This window comes from Mauremys reevesii, linkage group 3, assembly GCF_016161935.1.
Source record: "Mauremys reevesii isolate NIE-2019 linkage group 3, ASM1616193v1, whole genome shotgun sequence".
Classification (NCBI taxonomy): Eukaryota; Metazoa; Chordata; order Testudines; family Geoemydidae; genus Mauremys; species Mauremys reevesii.
The window spans coordinates 8,858,272-8,881,602 of NC_052625.1; the positions used below are offsets into that span (position 1 = coordinate 8,858,272).

The following is a 23,331-nucleotide window of genomic DNA, read 5'->3' on the forward strand; positions in this document are numbered from 1 at the left end:
GCTGCCTGTTCAGAAACTGGGCCCATTCTGTGATGGCAGGAAGTTTCATTTTGAATTTTAATGAACAGCTCTAGGAACCAAGCAATTTTCACATGAAACCGGCTGGTTTCACTTCTCTGTTCGTACCTGAAACTAGCTGAATTTCACCTGGTTTTAGGCTTTCATTGTGCCGCTCTAATCGTAGCATTAGAAGAAAACGAGAAGGGAACAGTCTGCGTCCCCCTTCCCCTCTCCAAGTAAAATCCAGCTTTTTAGCACTTGGTTTGTGGGCTGGGTAGGAAAAAACAGAACCACGGAGCCGATTATAGCAATAACTGTTTTTCTTGGACTCTGAAATGCAGATCAACGCTTGAATGAATGTTGTCTTACACACATTTCGGTGCACAATGGCACCTTGTTGTTACTCAGAAACTTTGTTGAAAGTCTGAAGCCAAGAAAAAGTTATCAGATCACTTGACAAAAGCATCATACTGGAGAATTTCACCTATGGCTCTGAAACAAAAAGCTACACGGATGTCTTTTTGTGTTTTTCATTTGAATTACACTATTTCAGTGTTTAAAATAATCCCCTGGTTTTAGAAGGTTTTACAGGGTTAACTCGGTGAAAAAGCAGATTGTCATCAAGGTAATTCTACAACTTGGGCAAAACTGTTTCAGAAATGTTCTACCCAGTCTGACCGCGCAGAGGCTCACAGGTAAGACTTGTTTCATTAGCAGTAAGTGACACAGCAGACAGGAAGAGTTGTAGGAAACAGATCTTCATTGTGTGTGCTGAGTGACTCATGTTATGTGCTGAAAGCCAGCAATCCTGACTCAGCGTGGAATCCCCTGGTGGCAGGCTGAACAAGGTGCCTCCTGAAACTGGATCCTCTTTCTCCAGTCCAACTCATTACACTACAAGATCCAGATTTCACAGAATCATAGAACTGGAAGGGACCTCGAGAGGTCATCTAGTCCAGGCCCCTGCACTCAAGGCAGGACTAAGTATTATCTAGACCATCCCTGACAGGTGTTTGTCCAATCTGCTCTTAAATATCCCCAATGATGGAGATTCCACCACCTCCCTAGGCAATTTATTCCAGTGCTTAACCACTCTGACAGTTAGGAAGTTTTTCCTAATGTCCAACCTAAACCGCCCTTGCTGCAATTTAAGCCCGTTGCTTCTTGTCCTATCCTTAGAGGTTAATAAGAACAATTTTTCTCCCTCCTCCTTGTAACAACCTTTTATGTACTTGTATTTGTTTGTTTTTAATCAGGAGGAGTTCCTCTTACCCCCTCCCCACTGCTTTTAACACTCCCACTGATACTCAAGACCGTTTACCTCAGTGTTGGTCTCAAGTACACTCCTAGAAGTGGCAGAGGAGAGAGCATGACAGAGGAAGCTTGCTCAGCTCCTGAGTCGTAAAGGAAAATGTGACGCACCTGACCTGGAAGAACCTCCTCCTCCCAGAAGGGAACAACCCAAAACCACACACAACATTGCAGCAGCAGCAGCAGCAACAGGTGCGTATGTTCTAGCTGAAAATGGACTTTCCGGAGCAGCAGGCTGGTAAGTACCTGAGGTGCGGGGGGAGCTGGAATTTGTTGCGTACATCGTCAAAGCGCTTGCCAAGGAGTGGCGTGTCCACCGTCACAAAGATTCCTTTGTAGCCTGCTCTCTCAGCACGCTGCACGAGTGACCTGGTGACCTCCCGGTCCTTGTAGATATAAAGCTGCATCCAGTGAAGGCCATCAGGAGCCGCCTGGGCAACTTCTTCGATGGTGGAGGTGGCCCAGGAGCTGAGCATCATCCCTGTCCCCAGCGACCTGCAAGCTGAGGAGCAGAAGTTAGATTAGTGCCCGTTCTTCATAAGTGGGACGCCTTTAGAGCTGGCTACTTGGCAGGAGTCACCAGGTTAAAACAGCAGTGAAGACATGGCAGCTTTGCTTCCAATTCAGGTTAGCAGCTCAAGCTAAAGCCTGTAGGGAAGTCTGGTGTTGGACTCAGAGCGGCAAACCCAAGTTAAAAGCAGAGTTGCCATGTCTTTACTGCTGTTGTCTCCCAAATTAGCTCACTTGGGCTAAGAATGCATCTTTTTCCCTGCAGTGAAAATATTCCCTGAATAGTGGGCACATAAAGGATGGGAGTAAAAGAGAGGTGACTTGCCCAAGGTCAAACAGCAGGTCAGTGGCAGAGCTGGGAATACAATCTAGGTCTCCTGCCTCCCAATCTAGTTCCCTGTCTATTAGACTGCAGCACCTCTTGAGCTTTTTCCTCCTAGAACTTAAATATCTTGTGGGTGAAAAATCCTTCCTGTGAAGAAAGTTAGCGATAGAGTTATGCATCATTTAAAAGCTCCAGATAGGGGGTCGGTGGTGCCCATGCTGTGTGCTAGCTCTCTGCACAGAGGGGAATTCCACCCCAGGGTGCTTGACAAACTAACTAACCTCGCACAATCATATTTTATGAATGTAACAGGGCAATCTATCACAATGTAAAACAGAGGGAAACACACAGTAAAAAGCTCTAAAATATCAGATAAAGCCTGCTTTTTTCTTGGTGCACCACAGCATGCATATTTTTCATGTAAATGGGCCTCTGTCTAAACACCTCATCTCCATACTTTCCAGGCCCGAAAAAGTGGTCTTTATGACGACGTTTGATTAAATAAGGATTACAAATCGCTCAAAGTGGAATCTTATGAACAGTTTATTCAAACGAATTGGTTACACCCTCCCACAACCACTCAGCAGCCTTCAATGGGTGAAACAAGCATGCTTTGGTCTTCCATCTTGCAAGTTTTGCTACTCCAAGAAGCACAGACAGAGGGACACGTAAATTACAGAATCCATGAAGCAGGATATATATAGCTATCAGGTAGGCATTTAGGATGCATCAGAATCTACTAAGCGTTTGTTTTTATTTATATTCTCCTTTTGCTTAACTCAGTAGAAGGACAACTGTATAAAGTGAACAACAGATGGAGCTCTTGCATTTACACCAGGGCTTCTCAAACTGGGGGTTAGGACCCCTCAGGGGGTCACGAGGTTATTACATGGGGGGTCGTGAGCTGTCAGCCTCCACCCCAACCCCGTTTTGCATCCAGCATTTATAATGGTGTTAAATATGTAAATAAGTTGTTTTTAATTTAAAAGGGAGGTCGCACACAGAGGCTTGCTATGTGAAAAGGGTCACCAGTACAAACATTTGAGAACCACTAGTGAGAGAAACGATAGAGAATTTTCACTTCCTGGCCTACCCAGAAAATTGTATATTGCGAATCATTTATTTGAAAAACTTTGCCTCTTATTTTTTTCACAAATTAGCAGCAACCGTATAATGACTTCTGCCAATGGATTCATTGCCCAAAATTCCATGCTAAATAATTCTTGGTCTAAATGACAGGTGGTTCACAAAGCAGTTCCTTGAAAATATTCAGAAATCAAGTTGATATGGTTGGACTCGTAAGTAACCTGGTACATTTCTGTCACATGATTAGAGTTAGGTGTCTGGTATGAATCCTCTCATATTTGAAATTTGCTTTCAGCAAATATTCTGCAATATGACCTTGAAACTCACCATGTCAACAAATATTCCTACCAAAAAAATTAATGAAAATATTTGTGGAAAGAAAAATCTGTGCAACACTTTCATAATGTCTAAATTGAGCCAAGGTGTAAGCTTTTCAAGATAGAACACACCCTTTGGCCCAGATCCAGCAAAGAACTGAAGCACATGCTTTAATTTGTCATGAATGGGACTGCGCTGATGCTTAAATTTAATTGCTTAATAGTGGCATAATCAACAGTGCCTAAGCAGGCTAAGCTCATAAATACACAAACTAGAAGGCCAGAAGGGACCATCATGATCATCTAATCTGAGCCTCTGCAAATTGCAGGCCGAAGTGCCACACCCACCCACTTCTGTAATAGGCCCATAACCTTGGGCTGAGTTAACGAAGTTGCAGAGAATCAACTGGGATCAATGGGAGTTAGACACCTAAATCACTTACAGTAGGATACGGAAAGTCACCAAAGTGTTTTGCAAAATCATGGCCTGTAAACGTTGGTAACTCAGCTATAGCAGACCTGAAATCTAATAATGGGAGAAAATGTAAATATTTTGCATTCAGATGTATTTAGATAGTTATTTACTGTTAGGGCTTGTCTACACCGTGGAGTAATGTACTCTATGGGGATATGATTTCTCAAGCTCGTTAACATGTTGCATATTAATTGCACCATGTAGACTCTGCTAGCATGCTTTAATTAATGCTGCTTGAAACAATACTACATTGAAGTGCACTTGGGAACCTGTAGTGCACAGCAAAGTCTACATGGGCCAATGAATGTGCAACACATTAGTGCACTTTAGAAATCACCCCCCACCTCCCATAAAGCGTATTATCCTACCATGTAGACACGCCCTTGGTTGAACCTCTGCAACCCTGGTAACATAAGTGTAACCACAAATGAGTAAATGAGAACATAATCTATCCTATTACATTCATGTATATTCTGTTAATAGGAGGAGATCTTGGCTAGTTTTTAATAAACATTTCAGTTCAACTATATATATGTAAATGAATTGGAAAGACCGTGTTTACATCTGGATCCAGATTACATTTAGGTTGCGGTTTGAGTTCAGGGTTGAATCCGGGCTCAATAGTGTCAAATTGGATTAAAAGGAGCCAAATTCTCACAAAATTTCAGCCTCATCTGAACTATATATGGAAAATTAACTCCTTTTGGGTATGGACTAAAATAAATCATCATCATTCTTCCCATGCCATCAGGTGCATAACGCAGAAGTCAGATGGTGCAACCCATCCCTATTCCTGGGCCTGTTTGTCCAGCTCTTTTATATTCAGATGTAGAAAGGCTGCTCCACCCATCATTGTGCTACCGAGTGTGCCTCTAGATCCGCCTCTAGATCCGCCTCTCCATCCCTTGCACTGGGGGTCACCAAAGACACACTTGTTTAGGTTGCCTATTATTATGGGCCAAAGCCAAAATCAAAACTATAGGCATCCATTTGGGATCTGTAGTGTCAAACCACACACACACACACACACACACACACACACACACACAAAGTTGTTTGGCTTCTAAGTTCCCGTTTTAGCTGAGCTACACTTTAAATATCTTGGCCCTTTTAAAACATTTAAAAACAATATTTTTAGCCTTCCAAAAAACTATGATGCTTTTGGCTGATCTAAACTAACTTCAGATACTTAAACCTTTTATGTTAACAATAGTGAAATGATCTGATAATGGAAGAATCAGCTCCTTAAAAGTTATGTGGCCTCATAAGCACCGTTAACCTTCCTGGGAGTTACAGTCTGGGTAATGGAGAACAGACTGTTAGATGAATCCCAGCCTAACGTGATCTGAATGGCCATGAGAATAACTCCACTGATAGAATCTTAACGACGACGTAGCATGCTGTTGAGGGAGGGGCTTGGTGTCCGCACCAGGTAGTAGCTCCATGATTGAAAAGCCTGGATCTCAGTCTCCACCGTGACCAGGCTGAGTAGGGGTGCCCAGGCGGGGCTTTCTGGGCCCAGAGCTGCTCCTTAACCCTTTCCACCCCGGTGTGGGGCTTATATCACACAGCCTCCCCTTCAAGCTAGAACCCAGTGGTGGATCTTTCTCCTGCTCTCCTCCCCCATCCAGAGAGAAAAAAAATCAATGTTTGCTTGTGCCTTTCCGAGGCGGTGGAGCACCTTGGAGTTTGTCCCTTGGAGGAATAGTTTCATATTAAAATATAATGTTGGGCGTTCTTCGCTGTCTGCTTCTTGGGACAACATGGCACCGAGGCCCACCTCTGATGCATCTGTCTGTAGGATAAATGGCTTGGGAAAATCAGGGTAAAAGAACTGGCCCCTGGATTAGCTGGTCCTTCAAAGTCTAGAAGGCTCTGTCACATGGCTTCGTCCATTGCACCTTCCTGGGTGGGGTCCTCTTTACGAGGTTTATAAGAGGGGTGGTTATTGTGGCAAAGCTAGGCACAACACATCTATAATAGCCAATCTGCTTTTTGTTTGCAAGGGCTGGGCAATCAGTCAGTTCCTGGTGTAGTCAACTACACCTCACTGTGTACCCAAGGTATGTCACTTGGGTATGTGTACCCAAGGTATGTCACTTCTCTCTGCCCCAGGCAGCACTTGTCCAGGTTTGTGGTAAGTCCGGCATTCTCCAGAGCTTGGACAACCACCGTGATGTGATGCAGGTGGGCCTCCCATCTGCTACTGTAAATGACTATGTCATCAACACAGGCAGCCACGTACTGGTTGTGGGGTCACAGCACCTAGACCACTAGTCGCTGAAAGATTGTAGCCTCGCCATGCAGGCCAAAAGGCATCATGATGAATTGATAGAGGCCAAAAGCTGTTGGGAAGGTTATCTCCCAGGATGTCCTCATCAGCAGGATTTACCAATAACCCTTTGTTAAGTCCAGCATGGAAATGTACTTGGTGCTCCCTTTAATAGCTCATCCACCTGGGGCACTGGGTAGGCATCAAAGCATGATATAGTATTGGCCTTTCTGAAGTCTATACAGAATCAGGTTGTGCCATTGTTTTTTGGCACTAGTACGATGGGAATCCTCCATTCCCTGCAGGACTCCTCGACAACCCCTAGGGTCGGCATAGCTTGGAGCTCCTCTCAAACCATTGCCCACATATTCTTTGGCAGTGATCAATGATTCTCATGTACCTTCTGTCCAGGGGTCATCACAATGTGGTGGTGGATTAGGTGCACCCTTCCTGGTAGGGCTGAGAACACCACTGCAGTAACTGGGCTTGCTGTGCCAGGCTCCGCTCCAACCCCACTGGCACTGGTGATGGTGCGGCTTGAAGCCCCACTTGGGTTCCGGGGGACTCAGGGCTATCAGAATGCCTTCCTGACCCTTCCAGGCCTTCAGAAGCTTGACATGGTAAATCGGCCTTTCCTTCCATCTCCTGGGCTGATCGATCTCATAGTCAACTGGACCTCTCTCTTCACCACTTCAAATGGGCCCTGCCATTGGGCCAATAGTTTAGACTCTGAGTTTAGACTCGGGAGTAGTAACAACATCCTACAGCCTGGTTCCAAAGTTTGCAGCCAGGCTCCCTGGTTATAGGCAAGTTCCTGTATTTGCTGGGCTTTCGACAGGTTTTCCTCAGCAGAGACCCCTAGTGTCTTCAGTCTCTTGTGTAGTTGAAGCAAATATGGCACTGGGCTCTGACCCGAGACTCCTGTTCTTCCCAGGCTTTCCAGAGGGGGACCAAAATCCTCTGAGCTGTCTCCCATATAGAAGTTCAAAGGGCAGGAATCCAGTGGAGGCTTAGGGGACCCCCTGTATGGCAAAAAGTACTGAGGGCCCCCAACCTAAGGGTCAGTGAGGCCAGGCCTTCAGCTGCCGTGTAATTTTCCATCAGGGTCATGGCTTCCTCCAGAGTCAATGGTCTGTGGTACTTCACCCACTCCTTCCCAGTGGCTGGGAGAATTTGGGAAAACTGCTTTAACACTACAGCCTGTGCCACCCATACTCTGGTCCATTTCTCCAACCAATGCCAACACTTTTCCTTCAGGCATTGGGCCACCATCCAGGGACAGGCTCCAGTTGGGTAGCTCTCTGAGAAACCTCTGGTGGAACATCTCAGGGTTGATATCTCAGTAGTCAAGTATGTCCGCTTTTACTGTGGCATAGTCTAATGCTTCAGTTGGGTCCAGCTCCAATGGGTCACTTGCATAGGGCTGGTCAAGTATGGAGCTATCAAGACAGCCTAATGTTCTGGCGGCCAATGCGCCACAGTGACCACCCACTCAAAGCTGACCAGGAAGGCTTCAGGGTCATCTCCAGGGCCCATTTTTGTAAGCCAGATGGTCAGAATGATGGGAAGGGCGTATCCTAAGTGTCCAAGTGCTGTGGAATTGGATGCTCCCTGAGGCTGCAATAGCGTCATTACCGGCTGGATCAGACATTCCTGTTATGCCTGGTGCTACCGAATTAGCTACCGAATTAGCCATTGGGCTGCTTGTTGTTCCTGCTGGACTGCAATCTGTTGCAGTATGTACCCTTGCTGTTGCTGGGCCACCAGTTGTTGCTGGTTCTCCAGCATCCATTTCAGAAGCTTTTTTGTACCCATGGCCTCCCGAGAGTTGTCCAGTCAGTATTCCAGGGGTCCTTTTAGCAGGACCTGGGCATTGCCTGCATTCTCCACCACATGTCGGGGGAAGGGAGGAGTTTGTCATCTGCACCCGGGAATATTGCCTAGAGGTGATATTCTGGGCTGTGTCGCCTGGTGGATGGAGTCAACAGCTGGAGTCACCAGCCATGGGTAGGGGAACTTGGGCCCTCTCTGCTCCACTAGTTCCAAACTAGGGCCCAATGAAACAATAATTTGAGATGTGCAGCCAAGGGGGTGGGTGCCCTTATGTCTGCTCCCCGAGCCACTTCCTATTCCTGCTTCTGTTCCTCTGTTGGTGTCCCTGGTGCACCTCTGAGTCCCTCCTGGAGTCCTCCCTCTCTGTGCTCCAAAGGGCCTTCCTCTCTCAGTCACATCTCATCATCATTAAAGGCCTGGGGCACCTTGGCAGTGAGGCCTGGGCCCAGCCGCATGGGGCCTTTGCGGCTTCTCGGTAGGATCATGCACCACACAATGGCTCCCCTGCTCCATCTGCCCTGACTGAGCTGAGCTGCCTCCACTGTGAGCATGGCCAGCAGGGGCTTTCTGGGCCCAGAGCTTCTCTTTAACCTTCATCTCCTCAGTGTGGGGCTTGTACACCCCATCACACATGCATATTAGCCTGTGTCAACTGGTCAGACCAGATGGTTCCAATGGTCCCGTCTGGTTTGATAATGTAGCTGTTGCTGGAAATATGCATCCCATTCTAGTATTTTATTTTAGCAACAGTGTTATGATAGATGATATTAGCTACTACAGCAACCATATTTTACCCTAAATTTCAGAATGGGCTTTTATTTGCTTAGTGATGCAAACTACTGCTGGATCCACACCCACTTTGGACACTCTTGTATTAGCAAGGGACAGAGCTAACACATCAGATTAATTTTGCTAGCCTGCCCACCCACTCTTGTTTTTCATTTACCTTTTACCTCTTGTCTTTTAGGCCTCAATCCTACTCTGGTTGACACACATCCTTAACTAGATACATGTTGATTACTCCCATTAAAGGCAAAGGGGCTACTCAAATTGCCAAAAGTTAGGCATGCATCAAGGTCATTTCAGGTTCAGACTGTACATTTCAGACTGTAAATTCTGTAGGGCAGAGCCCTCTATGTTTGTGCCTAACACAAAGGGGCTCCGATCCACTTGAGGCCCATGAGAGGCCTCAGGACACTACCACAACATAAATGATAAATAATAATCAATTATGATTCTGCTGAGGAATTCAATTTTAAAAATGGGATAAAGGGACAGATTAAAGCTTAATGAGTCCAGATCAACCAAGAAGCGGGGCCAAAACCCCACCAAGGAGCGAGAGGTAACACAGCGTTTCTTAACTCTTTCCATATTAGCAGCTCACCTTCACAGTTTCCTCCTCTCAACTAGACAGAATCTAGCTGGGATCCCACTCCCATTTAGCCATATGGGCAAGATAGGTTGATCAGGACCTCTAGGTTCAGACCCCCTGGGGAAGCATGTTTAAGGTTCCCTGGAGTTTGGTTTACATATTGTGATTCGGGTTGTTCATTGCCTTGTATGTTTCTTGGGAGGTTGACTAAATTTTCTTCATTTCTCGCAGGGAGATTCTCCCATCATTTCTGGTCTTGGGGGACCCTTTGGAAAGGGCAACCTGAATTGCCAGTCTGACCGAAATCCATCACTAAATATATCATCTCTAGGTCACAGGATAATGCATTATGTTGGTTCAACATGATGCCCTTAGAACTCGGCAGTAATTTTCTGAGAGAAACCACCATGTTTTCCAAGTTGTATTTTCTAAGAAATAAAATTGTTTGAAGTGCCTAAAGTTATTTGCTTGATGAAACACAGTTGGCCAAGAAGGTCCTTGCAATGACTTGCTCAACAAAACACTCTGTGCCAGCTGTGCCGAAAATAATTACATTGACTAAATGAATTTTGTCATCTGTGCAGGAAGTCATTATGGAGTGGGGAAAATATGCAATGACGAAGTACAAAATGGTTTCTGTTGATCTAAAAAATTCAGGGCTGTCATTCCGGAGCATTTCCACAAATGTGCACCGTGAAGGCCACGGGCTGTGTCAGCCTCTCCCATGATTCTGTTTGATGCAGGAGTTCTGATTAGCTCAGACCAGCCATTTTTGCCAGTGTTGACATTGTTTGTTAAACAAATGAAATGACTCCATTGAGATTTTCCAGAAGTACAACTGAGAAGCCAATGACCTAAAGGGGAATGCAGCACCCAGATCTGCCAGTTGCAGTAGACTGGAAGTACGTAGGAGAAGTCACACACAAAAACAGTGTAAGATCTATTCTCTCTACAGATGCTTAAGGAATACACCTCCCCTCCTTCCCTACGAAATAGGAGAGTGCAGGGGGAAAACTTTAACCTTGATTTCTAGCTGTTTTTTAAGTGCTAGATTATGGCCCGGCCGTAAGTGACCCCCTCCCCTCAAGGAGCCTAAGTAGGTATAAGCAACTCGCCACCTCTGCACAGCATTCCCATATTCCTGTTGCAGATGCAGAGGGAGAAAAAGAAATGTTGCATGACTGGCTCAACAACACCTCATGCAGGTGGGCAGAAAGAGATGAGCATGGCTGGAACCTTGGCCCGTCCGCACCTCACATGCTTGTCCAGCTGAGCCAGTGGGGTGAGGAGTGGTTCATTATCTAGCAGTAGTCAGAATCACTGGGAGATGACTTATTCCCCGTCTCGGGCTGATGCTCTGAGCAAATCAGACACAGTAAACATGCTTTTGAAAAACAAAGAGATGGGGAAAGACTGCTCATTCTACAAACCATACAACCCATTGTGTTGGAAAAGTCAGCATCGTGCTGTCTCTTGGAGTCCAATCCCCGATGACAGTGTGCCTGCTGAATGGTGGCCAGCTACCCACAGTAGATGTATTAATTAGCAGAGTTGCTACATCTCGAAGCTGGACTTACTGTGCCTGCAACCTGACCACCACCCCTCCCCCATTCCTCACTGAGATCAAATCAGGGCATCCTTAGTCCCCAGGCAACAGCTTCTCCAAGGAACTAAAGGGCATCCTTCTTCCGGCTGAGAGCCCAATGCAGGTGGGTGGTTCCTGAGACCCCTCACAACAGCCATTCTCCTGCTGGCAAGAGTGCGTTCTCACAATAGGAGAGGAATATGAAATCTATTTTTTCTGTATATCTTACAGGGAACGCAAGGTTACAGAGACTAGCCCAAGTCCTCACCTGGTGTAAATCACCGTAGCTCCATCAAAGCCATGTGGATTTAGTAGTTTGTATCGCTGTACTGTATATGCCAGTTAATGTATGCCTTAAAAGCGAGTAGGTCCTGGTTTCTGTGGTAATCAATTATGGAATGTCCTGAATTTTGTGCATTTTAAATCTCAGCCATAACACAGCGTTACCATGGTTGCATTTAAAAGCATTATGGGTCTCAGTTTCCTCAGCAATGTCCTATCATTGTAACAGAGGCCAAAAATATCAGCTGACCAGCCATTTCTAAGAGAACTGACAGTGCGGGAAGCCCTTGTTGCTAATCGCTCCTATCTATTAAAGGTATTAGAGCTCCATCATGTGGAACAGATCTGTATAACTATAGAGAGATCTCAAAAACCATTAACTAGCTAATAAATATCCCAGGATGGAAGTAATGCATCTTTAAACATGGTATAAATCTTCATCAAAGCAACTTGCTCTTACAGAGTTTCTGATTCAGGCTGAAGGCTAACGAGCGATGAAGGCTAGTCGTCATCAGAGGGCTACGATCAATCGAGTCCTTGAACCCTGTGCTGAGCTGTGTTGCAGTTCACCCCAGTAGACCCCGTATGCAGTGCCTCAAGCCACGTTTTTCATGTAGAACTCAATCCTCCAATAGGAATAGAGCCAGACTCAAAGCTGCCCCTTAATAAGGAACAGACACTGGCATTTGTCTGCTTCTAGCATGGGAGATGTAACTCAACGTAGAGTTTATGCATGCACCTTTCCCACACAGTGCTGGTCTTACCTCGTTATCCCAGATTTTATAGCCTCGTTCATTATTTTCACATTACAACAATTTAAAGCTACTGGCTGGTCCTCTTTCATGTACAGTTATTGCCTGGCCTCCGAGATGCACACCGGGTGCTCTCTGTAATTCCATAGGGTTAGGCTGAGCTAGAGACAAACAGCCCAGAGTAAGGAGTAAGAAGTAGCTCCCAAGCTGGACACTGAATACTGGTTAATGCCCCAGGACTTCAGCTCTATATTACAGCCTTGCAGACTGTAAGCTCTTTGGGGGCAGAGATCATCATTTACTATCTGTTTGTACAATGAGGCCCCAGCTTGGCCAACTCCTTGGCAGGACCGCAATATAAATGTGAAATGTTAATATGTTCTCAAAGGGTTAAATTCCTTGAGCAGGTGGCACTGTTATGGTGAAGCAAAGGCTCCTGAAATCCTACAGACGAAGGCATGGATTCTCGTAGCTGTATGTAAACAGACCCACGACTGCCAGTAGAGGTGGTGTAATACCGGGGAGACAATCCATTAATCTGTGTTAGCATTTTTATGGATTTATTTGTAGAGAATTGTTGTATTGACTGCTTTCACACACCCTTCTGCGTGCAAGTATTCTAGCAAAGGACTTTACCAAGAGGAATGATCCCAGAAGCAGCTAATTGTCAGTGGCTATTGCAGAACATATGGGCCAAGTAAACATTGAATTCACAATCAAACACTAGAAACCTGATTCTGAGGCTTATGCTCCTCCAGTCAGGGAACAGAAACAATACCACATGACTGGCATGTAAAATAAAAACAACTTAAATGCTGAATATCAAATATTCCCCTTGTAAGCTGTTTGCAAGCAAGCTATCAGCCAAAAAATTATTCACAGAATGTGTTGGGAGGATAATTTTGAATAACAAATCTGAGGAAATTGCCTGGGGATGTTGTGAAGGCCAAAACTATAACCGGGTTCAAAAAATAATTAGATAAGTTGATGGATAGGTCCATCAATGGCTATTAGCCAAGATGGTCAGGGATGCAACCTTATGCTCTGAGTGTCCGTAGCCTCTGTTTGCCAGAAGCTGGAAGTGAATGATAGGGGATGGCTCACACTCAATGGTTGCCGGTCGTGTTCATTCCCTCTGAAGCACCTGCTATTGGCCACTATCGGAAGACAGAATACCGGGCTAGATGGACCATTGGTCTGGTGAACTATGCCCTTCTTAGGAAATTGTGACTGGTTTACAGCCAGTTCCCAACAAACAAAAAAGAGGCAAAATGCCTTGAATTAATTATTTGTTATGAATCATTAACCCAGCTCAAGGTATCATGAGTGATAACTAGAATGACTAGGGGCCTGGAAAACATGTCTTATATTGAGAGACTAAATTAGCTCAATCCATATAATTTATTGACGATCAGGTTAAGAGGTGATTTGCTCCAGCTCTGTAAGTACCTATATGGTGAAGAGACATCTGGCAGTGGAGGGGTTTTTAGTCTAGCAAACGAAGGCATAGCAAGATTCAGTGGTTGGAACCTGAAGCGAGAGACATTCAGACTAGAAATTGGACACACAAGGGATGTGCTGGATTCCCCATCACTCAGAGTCCAAGTCAAGACCAGGTGTCTTTCTAAAAGACATGCTATGGCCCAAGCAGAAGTTATGGGTTTGGGGCAGATCTTAATGGGTGAGGTTCTTTGGCCTGTTTTATACAAGAGGGCAGACTAGATGATCAGAATGTTCCCTTCTGGCCTTAAAATCTCTGAATCTATAAAGCATTATTTATATTACAGTTGATTCCAAAAAGCATGTGATGATGTGCAGACACCTCGAAAGTCATAGTCTTTGTCCCAGTAAGTTTACAAAAGAAAACCAGACAAAGGGTTAGAGAAAAGGGTGCAACATAGAAGCAAAATTGATACACAGACGACTGACACCCCGTGAGATTCTGCCAGAATCTCAAGGAGTTCTGCGGGGATTCTATACAACCATCTGCACTTCATAGTACCGACAATGCAAACACCTGCGATTTGCTCCTGTTTCCTTGCCATGTATTTAAGCTGATGGCACTTTTCCATGTTTATCTCTCCTGCAAACCATTGTTACCCTGAAGCGCCATCAGGTTGCAAGTGCCCCCACAGATGTTCTTTTAAAGAAGAACATTTCTAAATTAAAGGCCAAATTTTTCACATCTGCGTGCCTAAAGAGAGGCAACTAAATCAAAGTGACCTGCTTTTCAAAGGTGCTGGGTGTACACAGTTCTCATCTGAAGCCAGATGGAGATGCACATGCTCAGTAGCCTTGAAGGCCACGTTGATTTAAGTCCCTAAACATTAAATTAGTGCCTGACATTAGATCCCCAAAGTTTGCAGACGTTGGCCCATGTTGCTGTTGAAATGGGATTTATTTGGTACAAAAGAATATAATCAGTTCATGATTTGTCCCTTCCCTCCTTTACAGAGAAAATAAAGACAGCAGTTAACATGCCACAGTTCATGCTGTGCCTCAGTTCTTGCCTATTTCTGGAAGGAAGAGAAGAAGTAAAAATGGTAGGCCAGTAAATTGGTTCAGCTCCATTGACTACAGCAGAACTATGCTGATTTATACCCCCTGAAGAACAGGCTCCTATGGCAATTCCCTTCCCACCAATGCTCATCTTACCTGGCTGACGTTTTCAGGAACTGGAATCAGAAAAGGAACTGTTGCTAATACGTAGCGCTAAGAACAATGGGATGGATCTTCGACTGCTCAGGGCCGCCCAGAGGGGGGGTCAAGAGGGGCAATTTGCCCCGGGCCCCACAGGGGCCCCCACGAGAGTTTTTCAGGGCCCCTGGAGCGGGGTCCTTCACTCGCACCGGGGGGCCTGGAAAACTCTTGCGGGGCCGGGCGCAGGAGCTTCTTCCGCTCCCGGTCTTCGCCGGTGGGGGGTCCGTCCGCTCCGGGGCGGACGGACCCCCCGCCGGCAAATTACTGCGAACGGGACCTGCCGGGACCTGCCGGCGGGGCCTTCGTTCAGGACCGCCGCTGAAGTTCCCGAAGACCGAGCTGAACTTCGCGGCGGGTCCCAATCGCCAATTCGCGGAGCCCCCACTGCGGGTCTTCGGGGCACTTCGCTGGCGGGTCCCGGAATGGAAGGGCCCCCCGCTGCCAAAGACCCCAGGCCCCCGGAATCCTGTGGGCGAACCCTGTGACTGCTCCTCCAGTGGAGCTACGCTGATATGCACCAGCTCAGGATCTGGCCCCTAATTCTAAAATAATACTGTTGTAGCTGAGCAAGTTGTTCTGAGCAGAAGGGATTGTGTGAGTGTATGGAGTGCAGGGAAGAAACAACAGGCACATCTCCAGAGTTATGCATGTTTTAATTCCCTTTGACTGTAATGGACAGTGCATGGCTAAATGCTAAAGTGCTCCGAAGGGCAATACAAGTAAATAAAAATTTAAAATGAGATCTTGGCCACAGTGAACTGATAAGTTCATCCCCCTGTGACGTTATTGATATAAATTGGGACCATATAGAACATGGGTTGCAACCAAGGTCCTGCAGTGGCACCAAATCTTAGATAAAGGGGGTCATCTAAGGTGTCTAAGACCAGATTATGGGTTGCTGGTTTTATTTATATGCTCTATATGTCTGTGTCATTTTTTTAGTTAGTTGAATGAATGTTGGCTGTATGCTGTCTGTAAAGTTGCTGTGCTTCTTGTGAAGCCTCCCAGACAAGCTGGTGTTAGCTCGGCTGCTCCTGTTTTGATTTGAGCCTGTGGACCATCAGTCAGCTACACAATGGACCCATGGAGAGAGAGCAGACTCGCCACACGACTCAGAGACTTGTCAATGTGTGTTGTCCATTGTTGTTGTGACATTTTTTTGCTTTTCAACAGGAAGAAAGAGCAAAGAAAAAAGCCTGGATAAGCCTATATAAAATCATTATCATCTGGTCTTCAATCCTTTCATCTACCTCTGGACTCTGGAGGACTTTGCCACAAACTGCACAACTGCACAAAGGGACTGACCACCACCCCACCCAGGATGGATCCCAGTTAGAGACTTCTCTTGAGTTGAACCTGCACTTGCTCACTGCTGCATGCTGAACTGAACATTCCTGTTTTCTGTTGATTTTTTTCCATTATTTCTATTTCTCCTCTCCTCTCTACCTTTTCATTCTAAACTTTCCCCTTTTATTAGATAAAGGAGATTTTAGATTCGCGTGATTGTGATTTGTAGTGATGGGTATATTGACCTGGGTCTGGGGCTTGATCCTTTGGGATCCTTTGGGCTTTTTTTTTTTTTTATTGGGTTTTGGTTTATTGGGGTTTTGGTTTGGGAACCATTTAGTGGTTATACTGGAGAGTGGGTGGGTGAGTTGAAGGAAATTGTGTGACTTGTGGTTGTTGTGTTTTGTGAGACCAAACCAAGTCCTTTTTGTCTGGCTGGTTTGTGTTTGGGTTGAGGTGGAAAAACCCCTCCTAGGGCCCTGACTGCCTGTTTGAGCCTTGAGTCTGACTCTCAGTTGGGTCCTGATTGATCCCCTCATCCTTGAAATGTACGAGAGAATATTTTCGCCTTGTTCCCATACATGTAACAGTCTAGCCACAAACTACCACTGAAGCATCTAGTGGAGCCTGAAAACCAGGCCCAAATTCTGCTCCCAATTACATCAGTGTAAACCTACCAGGAACTGAGTTTTCTGTGCTGGTGTGGCGTTCTGTTCTCCACATATCAACAGTGGGAAGGGCCAACCTTCTGTGCCCAAAGTCCCAGTTGGCTAGGCAGGTGGCTGAAAATCCCATGCCTACCTCCTGTAGGTCAGGTCAGGCTTTGTCGCCTGCTACTGTAACGACAGTAGATGGTACCACCTGCAATGCTGTGTGCAGAGAAGCACTTGAGTGACTTGGCAAACCTCAGCAAGTGCCAAAGCCTTCAGATGGATGAGCACTTGAGAAAGGTAGTGGAACCCTCGATGGAGGAAATGTCATCAGAAGGCAGAATAGGTAAATCGTGATTTAACCAATGGCAGCCACAAACCGGAGAGAAAGCAATGGGAAACCACCCTCTGTACTTTCACCCATGAGAACTGTAATAGCAGAACAAAGGCAAAGTAATCCATGTGTGGCTCCCCAGGCCAGAAGGTGTGGTAAATTATATTGGAGAAAAGGCTCCAGCCATCAGTACAAGCTGTGGTTATGATGATGTTGTACCAAATCCTTGCACCAAGGAAAAGAATGACTTGAACCTTCATAAATGAATTCAGAGTAGTAACGTGGAATGTGAGGAGTCTGTACGAAGGGAAGCTCACTGTTGTGACCAAAGAAATGGAAAGATGTAAGAAAGAAATATATGGAATCTCAGAGCTGCATTGGAAGGGTAGGGGTCATTTCATGACAATGGATGGATACAAGTGTACTATTCAGGATCTGAGAAAATGGGGTTGCATTTATGTCATCGGAGGAAACATCGAAGTGTGTGATTGGATAAAATCCAATCAGCAATAGAATCATTTACAATGCACCTTTGAGAGTAGCCTGCCAATAAGTTGAGTATATAGGTTTATGCCTGTTTATTCAACAGCAGCTGATGACAATATGATTGATGAGTTCTGTGAACAACTTGGAGAGACATTCACTAAAACACAACCTAAAGATATCATTGCTGTAATTAGGGACTTGAATACTAAAGTTGGAGCTGTAAGCTTTCCTAAAATAGTCATGGTGGGAACGGTCTGGGTTCACAAAATGAAAGATGAAAGTGTTTAGCTGAATTTTGTTCCTCTGCTCACTTGGTCATTACAAACACCATCTTCACCCAACAATCTAGATATTTACACATGGGAGTGTATGCCAAAAAACCAAATCAACTATGTAACGATGTAGCAATACCGGAGATCAAGTGTCCATTGGACAAAGACTGTCCTGAGTGCAGACTGTGGGTCAGACCATCAGCAGTTAGCTTCAAAAATAAAATTAAAACTTAAAAAGATATGATGTTTAATGGGTCCACTGCACTTGGACTTGTTCAGAATCAACAAAAATTATATAACTTCTGTCCAGAATGGGTTTGAGGCATTGTCATCAGGTGAAAGAGGAGAACAACCCAAATGACCTTTCAAACAAAATTAAAATTATTACCCTTGGAACCGTCAAAGCACACATTCTGAAAAGTGAGAGTCAGACCACACCATAGTTAACTAAGTAGGTGTTTGAGTTGGTGCAAAAATAACACGAGTGAAAAAGAATGGCTTGGAGATGGAAGAACATGGAAGAATATAAGCAACCGAGCAGACAGATTCAAAGGCTGACTAGACAAGACATGAGGGAACATGTAAAGGCAGAATTATGGAATCTGAGAAATATAAAGAGAGTAATGTGTTTGCAGTGGTCAGACTTCTTATGCAAAGGTTTTCCCTGTGATCAAATATAATAAAAGATCATGATGGCAGAGTCCTCACTGAAGGTCATATGAAATGCAATTGGAGAGATTACTGCGCCACTCTGTAACCCTCACCAGAACCATAATACAGGATGACAGAAGAGGGAGTATGGAGCCAGATCCATCCACGCTGCAAGCTGAAGCAGTGTGTACTATTATGAAGTCTAAATACTAAGATAGGTGAACTACAGTCCCTGGCATGAGGATATTAATATAATAGGCATCCCAGAAGCTTGGTGGAATGAGAATAATCAATGAGACATGATAATACCAGGGTACAAGATATATAGGAATGACAGAGCAGGTGGAGCGGCACTATATGTGAAAGAAAGCATAGAATCAAATAAAATAAAATTCTTAAAGGAATCGAACTGTATTGTAGATAGTAATTCCTTGCTTGAATAATAAGAGTATAGCAGTAGGAATATACTACAGACCACTGACCAGTGAAAAAAGCTAATAATGTTAGGAACCATTAGGAAAAGGACAGATGATAAAACATAAAATACCTTAATGCCACTATATAAATCCATGGTATGCACACACCTTGAATACTATGTGCAGTTCCAGTTGCCCCATGTCAAAAGAGAGATATTAGAATTGGAAGGGCTACAGAGAAGTGCAACTTAAATGATTAGAGGGTAGGGAGACTGTTCATCTAAGGAGGGAGGGATATGTTAGAGGTCTGTAAAATCATTAATGATGTGGAGAAACTGAATAAGGAATTGTTATTTACCCTTTCATATAACACAGGAACTAGAGGTTACCAGATGAAATTAATAGGTAGCAAGTTTGAAAACAAAAAAAAAATAAATACCTCTTCACACAACGCACAGGTAATCTGGGAAACTTGTTGTAATGGGAAGTTGTGAAGGTCAATAGTATAACTGGGTTCAAAAAAGAATCAGATAAGTTCATTGCGAATTGGTCCATCAATGGCTACTAGCCACAATGGTCAAGGGTGCAACCTCATGCTCTGGGTTTCCCTAACCTCCAACTGCCAGAAGCTGGGACTGGATGACAGGGGATGGATCACTCAAAATTGCCCTGTTCTGTCCATTCTCTCTGAAGCTTCTGGCACTGGCCACTGTCAAAAGACAGGATGCTGAGCTAGATGGACTATTGATATGATCCAGTATGGCCGTTCTTATGTTCTTCTGAAAATGAAGGCTGGGACCGCACCAGGGTAGATAATGTGCCTGCAGAATTGTTGGAGGAGATTAGCAAACAGGGTACTGATCTTATGTTGAAAATTTAGAATGATGTACGGATGACAAGAAATTGGCAAGAGGACCAGACAAAAGGAGTTTTTCTGCTCTTACTAAACCAGGAGACATACAGAGTGTGGTAACTATCATACTATCTCCCTGATATCACACATGAGCAAAGTTCTGGTTTATATTATCCAGGATCACACGAAATGGATAAAAACAGAAGTTCTACCACAACAAACTGGTTCCAGAGAGAGTCAAGGCACATGCGACTGAATGGCGAATATCCGTCACATCATTGAAAAATGCAATGGGTACAATCATCCCTTGATCATGTGCTTCATGGACTATTCAAAAGCATCTGATTCCATCCAACACGACGGCCTTTGGAGGGTACTGGCAGACCTATGGATTTCCAAGCATACCACTGAACTCATTGCAAGTCTCTACCATGAACAACATTCCACAGTGCAAACAGCAATCGGTGACAGTGAGTGGATTTCCACTGGGAGGGATGTGAGACAAGGGTGTCGATTGTACCCAAGCCTCTAATATATAAACAGAATTTATTATGAGACAAGCCTTGGAAGGTTTTGACAAAGTGGAAGGAGCTGGGATCTTCACTGGGGAACACCTCTTAACCAACTTCAGATATGCTGGTGGATACTCTTTGATACAACACAGATGCAGTGCAACAAGTCTGCAAAAACAGTTTGTGAGGAATATAGACTGTTCCTGAGTGCAATGAAAACGAAATGCATGTACATTGACATGACTAACAAAACAGGATGCCAATGGACACCACAATTAACAGACAAGCTGTAGAAGCAGTAGATGAATTCAATTATCTGAGATCATGCACACCAACCAAGGAGGCTGCTCTGAAGAAATCAGAAGGCTAGGGACAGCTTGCTCAGCTATAGCCTCCTTTAAGAAAGTGTGGAAAAAATGTGTATCTCGGAATGTACAAAGGTGCAACTGATGAAAAGCCTAATTTTTTCTCTAGCGATTTATGGAAGTTAATGAGGCTGACAAGAAGAAAATTGAAGCTTTTGAAATGTGGTGCTGGCAAAGACTCTTGCATATCTCCTGGATGGAAAAAAAGACGAATGCCTGCGTTAGAGATACTATTGTAGAGAAACAGTCCCTGATGTCGGAAATCAACAGATGCAATTGGATATAATTTAGTCACATTAGAAGATGGAAATAACCTTGAAAAAGTTACTATGGAAGGAACAGTGGAGGGTCATTGCAGATGGACGCCTGCTGCTGTTGCAGGGACACAGAGCTTGGGACAGGCCCAGGGAGCAGCTGGTCTGTCTGTCCACAGTGAGGTTGCACTGCACAGAGAATCAGCCTCAGCCCAAAGGAAAGGGGTGCCCCGATTGGTGACTTGGGGAGTGATGCTGGAGCAGCACTTGGGCTGTTTGCTGATGATAGGTTGTTACTGCCTCCCCAAAGACTGATGTAGGGGTCTCCATCCCAAGGCAAGAGGTGGGAGCTTCTAACTCCACAGAGAGGGGACCCCCCCACCATATGGGCATAACTGTGGTACCTCCCTTAGGAATAGCAAACCAGTAAGCAGAACTTACTTGGCTGAAAGAGACTATGGTGGAAGATACGCTGATCACACACAGTGTCCCAGTTTGACCCATCCACAACAGAATTAATATGTAGGCACCTGTATTCTTTGAAAAATGTCATTCTCTTGGGGACAGAGAAATATTTGCTGTCCCTACCCCATCTCTCCCTGACCCAGAACAAATATCAGTTACACCACTTAGACTAGCAGGGGATTAGGCCTGCATACAACTCAAACGAGCGGAGGCTATTATCTGCTTGTACATGGGCTTAACGATCAGTGGTTTCAAAACGCTCTTACAGCTTTTCTATGTCAATTATGCGTAGCTGTTTTGAAACAGGGATTATGAAATGGTTATTAACTTGGGCCCTCTGCCTCAGCTGCTGAAACCTTCCCCACTGTAGGTTGGATTTCTCATCACTGATGCACACCGAGGGAGAACAAAAAAAAAAAACAACTTGACAGCAACAACTAAAAGCCATCTGTAGAAAAGAATCACTAGCAAGAAACAAAGCAAAGATTCATGAGCTGCATGCTCAGTGTAATTCCATTCATCTCTTTTATTTGCTAGAGGGGTTTCTCTGCTGTGGTGGTTTACCTCTGGCGGTGGCTGTTTCTCCATCCGCGTGAGCCATGCGCTGCATGGCAGTTGCTCCAACACATATTGGCATGCTGATTTTCTGCCCCAAGACAGAGGTTGACAGGTCCATGACAGACACATCCCTGAGCATCCGTGGGTACAGCCTCAATCTGAGAGAAAGGGGAGGTGGGAACAAAAATGAACTATATTATTCACAGCTCACAAGGAATGAGATCAGGTTTCCTTTCATCGGGCCAATCGTCAGGAAAGGTCGAGAAGAGAAGGAAGCCCTGAGAGCTATTTAAAAGATAGGCAGGAGTTAGTTAAAAGTTAGGAAGGGACACAGCTTTAATTGTGTGTGTGTATATATATATATATATATATATATATATAATCTTCCTACTGTATTTTCCACTGCATGTATCCAATGAAGTGGGTTTATAGCCCACGAAAGCTTATGCTCAAATAAATCTGTTATTCTCTAAGGTGCCACAAGGACTCCCCATTCCGTTAGCTTTAATTTACTATCCCAAGCTTCTGTGAAGCTGATGAAATGTACCAAGCAAGGGGGGAAAGGAATCAATAAAGGAGGAAAGAGGTGAAGAGCATTAGAACAGGGGCTCTCAACCTTTCCAAAAGACTGTTCTCCTTTCAGGAGTCTGATTTGTCTTGAGTACCCCCAAGTTTTGCCTTACCTGAAAACTACTTGCTTACAAAATCAGACATAAAAATGCAAAAGTGTCCCAGCCACACTATTACTGAAAAATTGCTGAGTTTCTCATTTTTACCATAATAATTATAAAATAAATCAGTTGGAATATAAATATTGTCCTTATATTTCAGAGTATAGCATATAGAGCAGCATAAACAAGTCATTGTCCGTATGAAATTTTAGTTTGTGCTGACTTCACTAGTGCTTTTTATGTAGCCTATTGTAAAACTAGGCAAATATCTAGATGAACTGAGGTACTCTCTGGAGGACCTCTGTGTACCCCCAGGTGTACGTGTACCCCTGGTTGAGAATCCACTGCCTCAGAACATTATCAGTTGACACAGTATTAAAAAAAACAGCCAGCAGATGCAAAACAGTTACATGAGTCTCCATCCCAGAGCAGAAACGGGTGTCTGTCAATGTCAGATAGCAAGAAAAGTTATTATTGCTCAGCTCAACGTCCCTCAGTTATTTCCCCCTGTGGAACTGCGAGCCTCTGGAAACAAGCATTTCATGGAAAATGGTACAGCATGGTCAGTGATCTCATGCACTTTTGTCCCTGTGTGGCTGACACCCTGTGCATTGGCTGTCTATAATATGCCATGTTCTTTCCTTCAGGTGAGGTTATCTTACTCCCATCGCACCCAGTCAGGGGGAGTAAGGGAGTCCCAGGTAAGCCTTTCATCCCCTGGCATGAGCTACCTGCAT

General features: G+C 44.7%; 1 protein-coding gene across 1 annotated transcript in view; it reads right to left on the reverse strand.

Moving 5' to 3' along the window:
* Positions 1–23,331, reverse strand: part of HAO1 (hydroxyacid oxidase 1) — a 57,036-nt gene that overhangs the window by 19,251 nt on the left and 14,454 nt on the right. Inside the window, exons 3-4 of the mRNA XM_039531148.1 lie at positions 21,930–22,081; positions 1,558–1,813 (exon numbers count right to left, since the gene is read on the reverse strand). Of these exons, the coding sequence (XP_039387082.1) occupies positions 1,558–1,813; positions 21,930–22,081 (408 nt within the window). The remainder of the gene's footprint in view (positions 1–1,557; positions 1,814–21,929; positions 22,082–23,331) is intronic.